Raw genomic sequence first — 13,450 nt, 5'->3', positions numbered from 1 at the left:
GGGAAACAGGGCATGAAGAGGGAGGAGTCAAGGCTGCCTTCTGGGGCCCTTGGTGGGTGGCCAGCTGGGTGGGGGGCAGGGAGGGGATGCTGGATGGAGGAGGGAGGCTCTGGTGCAGGGCTGGCTAGAGTATTGGTCCATTTAGACAGGTCATTTTCAAGGTGGCTGTGGGACGTCTGGGGGTGGGGTGGACAGTCTAGTGAGCAGCCAGCTAGGGCTGAAATCCAGTGTCCTAACTTGTTCTGCCTCCCAGCTGGCTTGGCTACCCCCTGAGAGTAGGGAGCAGGTGACCCTGGGATGGGGGTGGATAGTGGGGCCGGGGTGGCTTCCCAGGAGGTGTCAGGCCTTCTCACTACATGGGGCACTCCTTGCTTAGCTCTTCCCATGGGGCCTGGGTGAGCTTGGCCTTTGAAGCACATGCTGGGGAAGCCAAAGGCTGACTGGAGTGGATCGTGACCCTCTCTCTGAGCTGTGACAGTAGGCATAGCTCAGAGCATTCTGCCTGCGAGACCAGGGTCCCCTGAGGCCCAGCTCTGCCTCAGGAGTTGGACTCTCCTGAGTGGCCCTGGCATTAGACCTCTTCCTCTTCCTTTTCCCTCACTGAGACTTGCTGATCGGGTACCTGTCCTGGCCCCACCCAGCCTGACTCTGCAAGCAGAGATCTGACAGGTTTCTTAACACAGGAGAATGTTTAAAATAATGCATTTACCTATAATACCTCTCAGGGCTATTTTCATTGTAATCAAGGGTTAATACTATACCCTCAGGAATGGAGCTCTAATAGTGGAATATCAACACTGATGGAGATAGGATGGGTATTAGTCAGTGTTCAGTGTATACTTATCTGTGGGACAGATGTCTCTCTTCTTACATGAATGGAGCAGGTCCCTTTGGGTGACATTAATTCTCTCTGTGGACACAAGTAATAGCTCAGACTCTGAAAATCCACGCCTTAGCAGGGATGGGCAACCTCATCTCTGTGCCAGGGGCTGCTGGTGGAGGGGAGGAAGCTGGCACGTCACGTAAGACAAGCTGGCCGCAGGATTGGTCTTAAGGCAGGTCAGTGGCCGCCCACAGGAAGGAGCACGTTCAGAGGTATATCAGCAAACCCCAGTAGGCAGGGCTCCCACATTTGTTAGGCCATGCATGGAAGTGGCGTTAAGTTCTGGCAGTGACCCTGTTTTCTAGCTAAAAATAAGACCCATGGTTAGGAGACCTGCAGCTGGCAGCTGGACATGCAGAGCATAGAGAAGAGCTTTTGGAAACAGCTGTCAAGACCCTAACTAGAGGGGTAAGCATCAGGACTGGACCCATCAGGGGCCTTCTCAGCACTGGAATGCTGAGCACTGGGGTGCTCAAACAGACTGAGCGAGCAGTGGTGCCTCAGGGGTCAGTCAGCATCCTGGACTCCCTCGGGCACATCAGACCTCCCAAGATGAATTCTCCTTGCCCCCTCTTTGGTGAGAGTAGTCTTTCCAAATGCTCCTTTCCTGGCTGATGAGACAGGACCGGCAGGCCATCACAGGTCCTCAGACCCATGGGTGGAAGTGGGTCTGGGGGTGGGGATGACGCCCACTCTGGGTGAGGTAACCACCTCTGGGTCCAAACAACAGACACCCAAGTTAAAAAAAAAATAACTATCACTTAAAAAAAAAAGTATATTGATGATTAACCCTTTGAGGACCTCGATCTTCAGGATTTTTGGATTAGTAACTAGGATTTTTGGATCAGTAACTTGCCATTGTTTATAAGACATTAACTATTTTACATTCCTCCTTCAGCAGTTACTTCATGACCTGTTACTTAGTATTAGCTGGGGCCTTTCTTCCCCTTGAACTCTAGGTGACATTGGCTTAAATCCACCAATTCATGGTCTGTGCAACTTCAAAACCCTCCCACTTTCCCAGGGTGTGATATTCTTCAAACCTCTTCTGCCTCTTTGGGCTGCATCCAAAAATCAGTCACACCAGCACGTGTGGGTTTAGGAGCTGTTAGTGAAGTATCTGGGGGAGTGGGTTGTCAGGAAGGGGTTGATCCCTTCCAGCCCAGCTGTGTGTGCACTTCTGGGCTTGCTTGGAGTTCCGCCTTCAACTCCCTCCACCATGCAGAGCAGCCACTCTCCCCTGCGGCCCCTTGGTGGTAGTAGGTACTTGTGTGCTTAGTCATGTCTGACTCTTTGCGGCCCCATGGGCTGTAGCCTCCCAGGCTCCTCTATGCATGGGATTTCCCAGGCAAGAATACTGAAGGGGGTTGCCATTTCCTTCTCCAGGGGATCCTCCCAACCCAGGGATTGAATCTGCATCTCTGGAGTCTTCTACATTGGCAGGCAGATTCTTTACCAGCTAAGCCTCTGGGAAAGCCTGGGGTCCCTTGGCCAACATTCAGCAAAGGGATTTTTCCAACAACTCTCTTTGAAAGGAATTTTGATCCCAATTGTAAAGATAATGAAGCTTTCTTTACCTTTGTGTAGACAGAATTTGCTTTTAAAATAAAAATTCACCTTCAGTTCATTTTCAAGAATTCCCCAACAGTTCTTAAAATAAACTAGCTCCTAATGGTGCTGCAAAAACAGGGCAAAGAGTTGTGGTGGAACAGAAAACACCCTGAAATCTGTTGTGTTTTTTTTTCCAGTTTCTACCCAGATGTTTGAGATCCTATAGATGTGGTCATTGAGCCGGGCTGTGGAGCGGAGCGTGCAGACTGAGTGCTGAGAAGAGGCAGCCTGGGCCAAGGCTGCTCCGGCCTCCTGGTAATCAGTCGGTAGTGATGGGGAGGCGGAAGGGGTGAGACGCAGTTTTTGGTTGGGTCCGTCTCACCAGGATGAGCTTCCAGACACTCGGGTCATTGCCATGAACTCCCCTGATCCCATTGACTCGAGAGCGACCATGTGCAACTAGAGATTATCATACTAAGTAAAGGAAGTCAGAAAAAGGCAAATACCATATGATATCACTTATACGTGGAATCTAAAATATGGCACATATGAACCTGTCTACAAAACAGAAACAGACCCACAGACACAGAGATCAGGCTTGTGGTTGCTAAGGAAGTGAGGGTTGGGGGAGAAGGGTGGACTGGGAATTTGGGGTTGGTAGATGCAAGCTATTATGTATAGACTCGGTAAACGACAAGGTCCTACTGTATAGCAAAGGGAACTCTATCCAGTCTCCTGGGATAAACCATAATGGAAACGAATATTGAGAAAATCATGCAAATATGTCTAAAACTGAGTCACTTTGCTGTACAGTGCAGATTGGCACAGCAATTGTCAACGATACTTCAACAACAAAAAAAGAGCCATCATGGCATCAGAAGGACCTCGGAGGTCACTGGTCCCACCCCAAGAGGGCAGAAGCCCTCTACAACATCCTGTGGTTACCCTGGCTCCAAGGAGAGACCTCACCATCTAACGAGGAAGCCTGTCCGGTCTTCTCCTTACTGAGAAGCTCCTGCTGGTGGAAATTTCACCCTCGCACCCTTAGCTAGAATCTGCCTGCCTGCAATAACCACTTGGTTTCCTGGTTCTGGCCCCCCAAGGTTCTCAGGAATCACCTTGATCCCTCTTCCACATGGCAGTCCAGCAGATATTTGGAGAGGAGGAACGCAGAATCTGGGGCCAGAGACAGGCCTGGTTGAAATCCCGACTCCACTGTGTGATCTTTAGCAAGTTAGTTAACCTCTCTGATTCAGTCTTTTTATCTGTAAAGCAGGGACAATGTCTGTCTCACAGAGTTGTCCTGGAAATGAAAATAATTCACAAATCAAGGTTGCTTGTTTCATCACGAATTCTCTGACACCAACAGGATGTCCTACGATTCAACTCAATTCTGACACTACCCTGAGTTAAAAGGGAAATAAGAAAAAGCAAGGTCATGGACAAGACTCTGCCCACTTCAGAGGCGAGCTGCAGGTGTGGTCCTCTGACCACCTGCACTTCTGACCCACTTGACTATAAATTTGAGGGTTCTCACAACCTCCCTCTCGGTTTCTATGGTTCCCTAGAATACTTCACTGAAGTCGCTGAAAGTTCTTGCAACCGCAACTGCAGTTTTATTATAGAAGATCTAACTCAGGAATAGCTAAAAGAAAGAGCACAGAGTCTGGGGGATGAGGACATGGTGAAGAGCTTCCATGTCTGCTCCTTGTGGGGTCTGTCAGCACCCAGCCCAGAAATGTGCTCACCAGCCAGGAAGCTCCCCCAGACCTCGCTGTCCAGGGTTTAATGGGGGTGTGCATTACTGGTAGGCAAAAATTGATTTAGTCATTTGCCACTTGATTGAAAGCAATCTCCAGTGCCTTTCCTCTCCTCCTCCTGTGGTTGGGATGGGGCTGAGTTCCAATCCCTTAATTATATGCACGGTCTTTCTCAGTGGCCAGTCCCTCCCTTGAAATGTCTAATTGCCCAGCATGTCACCTCATTTGCATTTTTATGCTCAGGCTTGGTGAGAGGGGCTCATTATGACCAACAAAACACTCCTAATGCCTTTTGGACATTTTAGAAATCCCACGTGCCAAGAACTGGAGCCAGAGGCCCTATATACTCTTTACAATGCCACTCCTGGCTCTGTACGCGCCAGCCTTCTGTGATCTTCAGCACCCTGCTTACATTCTTTTATTGTGCTCTCCAGGTTTACACGTTCCCACTATCTGGTCAGAGTAAAAAGCGTTCTCATCAGTCTTTTTCTGGTTTTTCTTTTTGTTAATGTAACTTGAGATTGAATTAGTTTGGGGACTAAAACATATAATTACAATTATTTCGAATGCACCTGTTTACAATTGAATCATAAGCCTCTCATTACTCATGTTCCTCATGCTATGATGATTCTAGCCCCTAAAGGACACATAATAAGCGCTAATAGCACTTACTCGGCACCAGGCACTGTTTGAACTACTTCATATGCATTAACTCACCCAGTCTGCACGACAACCTAAGGAGGAGTTAAATAGTTGCAATCTCTGTTTAACAGATGGGGAACTGAGGCACAGAGAGGTAGGTAACTTGCCCAAGATCACACAGCTAAAAAAGGGCATAGCTGAGATTTGAATACATAGTCTGGTTCCAGAGTCCTGCTTTTAACCACTAAGTTCTGCTGCCCACAGCTTTGATCACCTCCCAACATTTTGGGAAGGGAAGGAAGGAGCACAGAAGGATGCCTCTGGCTCCTGCTGTCATGGTAAGGGAGTCAGGGTTTCATTTCCTCCCCTGCCCACTGGAGCAGCCCTATGGGACTGGACTCTAACAAGTGAAGGCCGGCCTAGGGGCTCCTGTCCATCGGGCCCTGAATATTTTGATTCCTCATGCTTTGTGGGAGAGAGCTACTTCAGAGACTTCACAGATCAATTCCCGGAAAATCCAGATACTCCAAAAAGAAGGGAGAGGACCAGCCTTTTCCTGCCTGGATGAAAAGGATTTAGGCCAGGAAGGTTCAGTACCAGGTGCTACCAGTCCCAGAGAAGCTGACAGTTCAGACACATCGGAGCTGGGGTGACTTGGTGTTACAAGGAACACAAGGATCTCCATGCCCACATCCAGTGTACCCACTGAGGGACTGTCTGCTGCTATTTTAAAAATAACATCATGGGCCTTCCCTGGTGGTCCAGTGGCTAAGACTCTGTGCTTCCAATGCAGGAAGCCCTGGTTCAATCCCTGGACAGGGAACTAGATTCCACGTGCCTCAACTAAGAGTTCACTTGCTGCAACTAAGATCCACAGTAACCAAAATAATAAATAAATATTAAAAAAAAATAAAAATAACATCAAAGATTTGGGGCTGTGAAGGTGCCAAAGAGAATGAAAATGGAGAGGCGTGTGTATGTGGGGCAATGCCTCTGGAAGAACTTTGGTCTGCTGCAGAGTTTGCCCAGGAGAATCTGGGTGGTGACCCCAAGTCTGCATGGCTCTGATGCATTCCCATGATGTTTGACCTTGTGCTCTCTTCTTACTCCCCAAGTTCCAGAGATGAGGCTTGCTGGGAGCACGAAGCGGGTGAAGTATTCTTAACTGAACCCATGTGTGTGGGATTGACTTGAAACCACAAGGCAGTCATCAGTAGGTCATGTGTGTTCTTTGCAGATGTTTCTCTTTTGGCATTTGGCTTGAGGAAGAGGCACTGGGGAGATGTGGGTAGAAGGTCTTGCTCCAGGAAACCTAGATCCTCCATCCTTCTGCCTTTTTCTACATTAGTCTGTTTCTCTCCATAAAGTGTTAGAGCTGGATGGGGCCCCAAGGTCCATTCTGTTCGTTTCCCCATTTAAGGATGGACAAAATGAGATCCAAAGAGGGAAATTACTTACCTGAGTCCATGAACAAGGGAATGTCATAACTTGGGCAGCACTGCAGGCTTCTAGTCTGGAGCTAATTCAGCCCGAAACATCCCCGACAGACTTCATCACTCTACTGAGATGAAGAATCTGGCTTTAAATGTCACTGAGTACAACCTCAAACATTCTCGCAACCTGCCAAATATGTTTCAAAATGTCTCTTTAGAGAATGTTTGTTTTGGGCTGCCACTCCCAGGCCACTCGTTCCTCCCGCCTCCATCTCATCGACATGGCTGGTAAGGATGGTGCTAACTGGGGGAGATCTGTTGAGGGCTTTCACAAGGAGCTGACTAGTGACAGTTAAGACCAGAGGTCATGGCTTTGTAGACTTGCAAAAGTGCGTTATGGTGGCATTTGGACCACTCTTGCTGCCCAGGTCAAGAGTATGGTGGTAGATGATAGAGTGGCAGGAAGGGGCCTGGACAGCCATAGGAAGTGGTGCATAACACTAGCGTTAGAGGCTTTGTGCCATCTTGGCATGCTTGCTAGAAATGGTAAGCTCCTGGAATGAATTTTTTTTTAAAGTCTCTCAGTTGTGTCTGACTCTGCAACCCAAGGACTATACAGTCCATGGAATTCTCCAGGCCAGAATACTGGAGTGGGTGGTTCCTACTAGAGATTCCTTCTCCAGGGAATCTTCCTAACCCAGGGATCGAACTCAGGTCTCCCACATTGCAGGCGGATTCTTTGCAAGCTGAGCCACCAGGGAAGCCCTGGAATGAATGCCTTCTGTTATACAGCACAACCACAAACATTTATCTGTGGTATTTCAACCATGGCTGCCCATTAGAATCACCCAGAGAACTTAAAAAAAAAAATCCTGAAATCCAGGTCATACCCAAGATCAATAATATTAAAATCTCTGATATCAGTATTTTTCAAAGTTCTCCAGGAGATTCCAATGTGCACCCAAGCTTGAGAACCCCAAGGGTTCAGAGCTTCAGCTGACCCTTGAAGGACCTTGTCCATGTGTCTTCCCTTGGACTTGCTATTTGCCTTCCCCAAAGAACAAGAATGCAAATAACAATAATATCAGTCAATCACCTGAGTGTTCTGGGCTGATGGGATGGGCTCCCACTTACTTGTCTTGCCTAGTGTGGCCCTGCCTGTCCTACTTGGAAGAACTGTAAGGTAGAGGGTAAAGTGCTGACAGAAGATGGAAGAAGTCGCAGACTTCTCATAGACAACAAGAATATGCTATCTGGTTGTCAACAAGGCCTGTTCCATAATGAGCTGCTGACTGGAATGAAGGCTAAGGCTTTGGCTAACAGGATGAGCCTAGAGGGCAGAGCAGATCAGGTCTGGGGAGGCCAGGAGCTGCTTTGAGAGAACAATGGCAGTTCCACGTCCTTCTGGAAGGGAGTCCCCAGAGGCAAAGGGAAGGAGGGGCAGATTAAGGATGAAAGCCAAGTACCTTGAGCTCAGATAAAGCACTTTTGTTGGTATCTTCCTATTTGCCTTCAAAAACTAGTTATTGTTCAGTCAAGGCACTTGCCTTCTTTTGCTGAGAAGGGGCTCAGCCACCTGGGAGAAGGCTGAGGCTCTGTAAGCCCCCACACCCTCCGGATGTTGAAGGAGCATGATAACCTAGCAGCACTGACACAAAGGGAGACTGGTGGCCACAGTCCCACAGCTGGGAAGCCAAGGCTGAGCAGCAGCCTGCTTCTTCAGCAGGACTCCAATATGGCCATAAGGACATTCATTCACTCACCATTCAGGCATTTTTAAAAGCCTGCTTGAGTGGAAAAAATAGTGACTCGTTCGCAGCCCAACCTTCCAAGGACGGCCCTAGTTCTCGCTCCAGGTCTAGATACTCAGGCCTCTGGGCAGCCGGGCATATGGTGCCATTCAATCAGTGTTCACTGTTTCACTATTTCTCAATATTCATTTACTGGGGTTTAGAGAAACTCATTTTCCACTAATAAAAACTGCACACCTCTTTTCAATTCATGATAAGAAATGATTCTCCAGTGAGACACGTTTTACAGAAACAGATTCACAATAAATCTTTTCCCGAGGCGGGAGCAAAGTCGAAGTTGGGGGGGGTGGGGAAGCAGCGCTCAGCCTGTTAGAAGCTACCCGTTCTCTTTTCAGTTTCGTGGATTTCCCACCGCATGTTTTTTAGGAGGCTTCTTAGAGGGCTTACATTTTAGATCAAGTACGAACTTGCAGTGAATAGCTTTACACTGTGTGGATAAGCAGCACAAAATGCCCCCAAAGCTTTGCAGGTCGAGGTCGCACTGGGGGACCAGTCTACCTGAACCAAGCCCCGTGGGTCAGGCAGGGAAGGGCTGGCGAGCCGGAGCCAGTGACAGACAGACCTTCACTTAGTCGGACGATGCATCAGCGCCCCCTACAGGCCGGCAGCCGCGGCGCCCTGCCTGCCAACCCGCCTCCCGGCTCACACTCTCCTGGGAATAGCCTCATTCCCACTCCCCACCCCTAATCCAAGCCCTCCGGCCTAGGAAGCGTGCACCCCGACTGGGAGCATCCTCCTTTCTTCTCGGCAGGGGTCCAGGAGGGGACTGCAAACCCACGAGGACGATGAGTGAAGAGACCGTCCCCGAGGCCGCCTCCCCGCCGCCCACGCAGGGGCAGCAGTACTTCGACCGCTTCTCTGAGGACGACCCCGAGTACCTGCGCCTTCGCAGCCGCGCGGCCGACCTGCGGCAGGACTTCAACCTGATGGAGCAGAAGAAGCGCGTCACCATGATCCTGCAGAGCCCGGTGAGTGGGGGTCTGACTCCCGCGGGCGGGGGAGGAGGAAGGAGGCCAGAGGAGGGCGGGGAAGGGGTGCGGAGGACGCCGATGCACCCGGTGAACCCGAAAGAGAAATTGCTCCTCTTCCGCTTGCTCAGAGACGGAACAGTTTTCAGCTCTGAGCAAGATGCTTTGGCTGGGTGGGTGTTTGAGTATCTCCCTAGTCGCTGGCGGATGGCAAATCCTGGCTTATGTGCAGTTTATGGCTTGTGTTTGACTCCCTGGTGGGGAAGGTGGATCTGAGAAGCAGGAGCCCTACTTCAGTTCCTCGTGCCCCTTCTGAGCCTCACTTTCCAGTCTTCCTGTCCCTCTTCACCGAAAACTCTTAACAATTCGGGTAAACCAGGGGCCAGCGAGAGGTGCCACGTGGGAGGTCTGGGGCTCCTTTTTCTGCACACCGCCAAGAACTCTGTCCTGGCAAATAAGGCTTTGACATACCAAGGCAGGAGTGAAGTGCGCCTGAAAGCCCCAGGAGGCGGGGAATAGACAGCAGAGGGGCAAGTCCGGGTCACCCAGCCCTGGCCAGAGTCTTGAGGTCAGTTGGCACCTGCCTGGCATGGATACAGTGCTCTTTCTCAGATGGTGTGTTGAGAAGGATGGAGGGTGGGTCTACTGGACCAGGGAAGCAGGACCATGATGCAGGCCCTCCTAGGGAGGAAGAGCAGTGGGAACAGAGGCAATAGGTCTCTCAGGGAGTAGAGCTGGGTGGGCCTCAGGAAACACTACGTGATCCTAAGTGTTGGTAAGCCCAGGGTGGAGTGGCATCTCCAGGTACTGGCCAGGATGGGCTCTGCCCCAGTCCCTACCTAGGTATTGGAGAGCCAGGGCGTGCAGTGGGCTGTGTGTGACCCGGCTGAGAGCACACAGTGAATGCTAAGGAGGATACGCCCCAGGTCTTGATGACAGGTGACAGTGAGCTGGGGGGTCTGGAGGAGAATGCATTGGGATGACAGAATCCCTGTGTGAGACCAGAAGGGGTGGCTGTTGTGTGGTAGGAGTGGAGGCAGAGTTAGCACTAACCCAAGCTTGGGAACCTGAAGGATGGGACTATTCTCAGGCAGGAGATGGGGCCAAGAGGCAGTCATGCTGCTTCTGTCCTTTTTTGTAGATTCCTCAACACCTAAGTGGCTCCCTATTTCCTCCTGAGTGTCACCTGATGGTCTGCAAAGCCAGGCTCAGAGTAGCAGGATATCAAAAGTGACCTCTGAGGTCATCAACTCCTTCTGTATAGGCCCCACCATCCCCACCCCTCATAAGGAAACTGAGGCCCAGAAGAGCCATCAGCCTGACTAATGACAGGGAAGATGGCATACTTTTTCATTCAATTCTGCTTTTTAAAATGTCTTTTAATTACTAAAGTGAAGTCCTGCTGTGTCTGATGGGGGTGGGGAGGGGTCTAGGCTATCACTAAGACATCAGAAGGACCTGGATTCTGGAGTATATATTGCCTGGAGTTTCCCCCAGGGCAAAGGGAATAGGATCCATTCCCAGCATCTCCTTGTTGCTCCCCACACAGCAGTTTTGGGAGGCTCCTGAGGTCCCAGATATGTGGCTCTGATCTAGCTGACCCAGGGGCCACGGGTGGGCACTTGGAAGAGGGGCCATCAGTATCCCTCGTGCTTGAGACACACTGGGAGGACGCCTCGGGGCCTGCTTCAGTCTTTCAGGGAGGAGCTGGAAGGCCTCATCCAGGAGCAGATGAAGAAGGGGAACAACTCCTCCAACATCTGGGCCCTGCGGCAGATCGCGGACTTCATGGCCAGCACCTCCCACGCAGTCTTCCCAACATCTTCCATGAGTACGTGGGGAACTGGGGAGCTGCCAGGAGCAGAGGTGGAGGAAGTGGGGGGGTGGTGGGGGGAAGGCACAGTAATAAGCAGCTCGGTTGCCAGGCTACGAAGTGAGTGGTACAGCTGCCTTAGCAGACCTGGGGGATCTGGGCAGCAGGGAAAGAAGTACCTGGCTCTGCTTCTAATGCTGCTGTGATGTAAAGGCCCACGGAGAATGATCCCTGATGCCAGAACTAGGAGGGCAGGGGGTGGTCTGCTGGGGGAGGGGTAGTATAACCCAGTGTCACTGCAGAGAGGCAGGGCAGCCTAGGTATGACCCCACCACCCTCACCCCTCATAAGGGGATTAGCATAAAGGGAAGAGGTTTGCAACCCAAGAATCTTACGTGGCCTCTGCCTGAGGCCTGGGAGTGGACAGTGGAGAGTGAGAATTCGGCTCCCTGTCGCTCTAGCTTTGGGTACAGAACCTAAGAAAATCCTCGTGTCTTCTTAGCATCCAGCTCTCAGGTGGCTCTTCCCTCAGTCCTCTGGAGTTACTCCTTTGGAAATGGAGTTTGGAGGGGACGAAAGGAGGCCTTTGGAGCTGGTGTCTCCATGCCCCACTGGACAGGTCAACCTGACTCCATAGACAAGGGCCAAGAGCAGCCAAGGCTAGGTACAAACCCATCTTCCTTGGCTCTGAAGCTCTGCCCACAATCTTTAAGAAACAAACATTGGAAAATACTTCCTTCAATAAAATAAATACAGGATTATGGTTGAAAATTAGGAAAATAATCAAGAAAGGGAATTAAAAATCACTGAACTGAGTCCTTACAATGAAGAAATTCTTATTATCAATGTTTTGGTGTGTGTCCTTCCAGTCTTTTTTTCTTAATACATGGAGACTATGCAAAAAATACAATCACATTATACATGCACATTTATATCCTTATTGTATTTTGACTAATTTTTCATATAAGAAATATGGTTATATAACATAATTTTTGGTAGATGTATGTTATTCTATGCATGGTTGAATATGCCATAGTTTATTTTAGTCAGTTTCCGATTTTTTGGACTTTTAGGTCATTCCCAACTTTTTGCTATTATGAATGACAATTCAAGAAACATCCTTATCAATAAATCTGTGATTAAATCCATGACTATTTTCTTAAGAAAAATTGCTAGAAGTAGAACTGTTAGATTGAATTCTATGCATCTTTTAAAGATTGTTATGCATAATGCCGAATTATCCTGGAGAAAGATGGAACGAATTTACTTTGCTACCAGAAATGCAAGAGTGCCCATTTCCTCCACCCTGGTCTGTAGTCTGTTACCATGTTTCATCCTGATGATATGATAAGTGATAAATGGTACTTTGTGTTTTAGTGTGCTTTTATTTGATTGCTAATGAGATTGAATGTTTTCGTATACATATTGGGCATGACAAAAAGAAAACCCAATATGCCCAATATGCATGTGAAAATATTCAATCTTATTAGTAATCCAATAAAAGCACACTAAAACACAAAGTGCCATTTATGACCTATCGTATCATCAGAGTGAAATGTGGTAACAGGCTACGGATCAGTAGTAAATTGCCTGTCGTACCCTTTGCCAGTTTTTTACTTGCAATTCTTTTCTTGGGCTTTTCTGGTGACTCAGCAGTAAAGAATCTGCCTGCAATACAGGAGACATAGTGAATGAGGGTTCGATCCCTGGATTGGGAAGATCCCCTGGAGGAGGAAATGGCAACCCACTCCAGTATTCTTGCCTGGACTATCCTGTGGACAGAGGAGCCTAATGGACTATAGTTCGTGGGGTGGCAAAGAGTCAGACACAACTGAGCATGCATATTCTTTTTTTACAGATTTAAAAATCTTCATAAAGTAAGGCTATTTCTCTACTCCCAATCAAAAACACTGCAGATTTTTTCCAGTGTCTCCTTTGCTTTTTAATTTTTTCATGATATTTTTGTGTTGTAGAATAATTTCCATGGAGTTGAATCTGTTACTATTTTCTTTTGTGTTGTCTGCTTTTGATTGTTTGCTTAGAAACAGCTTCCCTATGTTTTATCATTCAATAAAATACTTTTAATTATTCATTTGCAATTTTTCTCAGCCATCATACAAGTTGATTCTTTAAAATAACTTTAGAAGTATTTTGTCAAGTCTCTTTATTCACCTCAAAAAAATTCCTTCTGGGATTTTGAATGGGGTTGCATTAAATGAATAGATTAATTTGGTGGAGACTTCATAAATGTTCAAATTTATATTAGAATGTAAGCTCCATTGGGGAAAGGATTTTGCTGTTTTGTTCACTGTTAGAGTAGTATCCTGAACTTACAAAAGTAGCTGGCATGTAACAGGTGCTTACAAAATACTTGCATAAATGAATTTTAAATCTTTTCGGAAATGATATGTCCTCGATTATTTAATTCTTTAATGTCCATCAGAAAAGATGGTAGCTATTTTTATGTTCAGTTTAGTTCAGTCGTTCAGTTGTGTCCAACTCTTTGCGACCCCATGGACTTAAGCACACCAGGCTTCCCTGTCCATCACCAACTCGGAGCTTACTCGAACTCATGTCCATCGAGCCGGT

The 13,450-nt window shown here is 48.3% G+C and overlaps 1 protein-coding gene across 1 annotated transcript in view; it reads left to right on the top strand.

Moving 5' to 3' along the window:
* ADD2 (adducin 2) overlaps nt 1-13,450 on the top strand; it is a 121,474-nt gene that overhangs the window by 60,890 nt on the left and 47,134 nt on the right. Inside the window, exons 2-4 of the mRNA XM_070379777.1 lie at nt 2,632-2,749; nt 8,832-9,048; nt 10,741-10,879. Coding sequence (XP_070235878.1) covers nt 8,866-9,048; nt 10,741-10,879 — 322 coding nt within the window. The 5' untranslated portion in view covers nt 2,632-2,749; nt 8,832-8,865. The remainder of the gene's footprint in view (nt 1-2,631; nt 2,750-8,831; nt 9,049-10,740; nt 10,880-13,450) is intronic.

Source organism: Bos mutus, chromosome 11 (genome assembly GCF_027580195.1).
Source record: "Bos mutus isolate GX-2022 chromosome 11, NWIPB_WYAK_1.1, whole genome shotgun sequence".
Lineage (NCBI taxonomy): Eukaryota > Metazoa > Chordata > Mammalia > Artiodactyla > Bovidae > Bos > Bos mutus.
The sequence above is the reverse complement of the archived record's forward strand: the minus strand, read 5'-3'. Positions and strand labels throughout refer to the sequence as shown.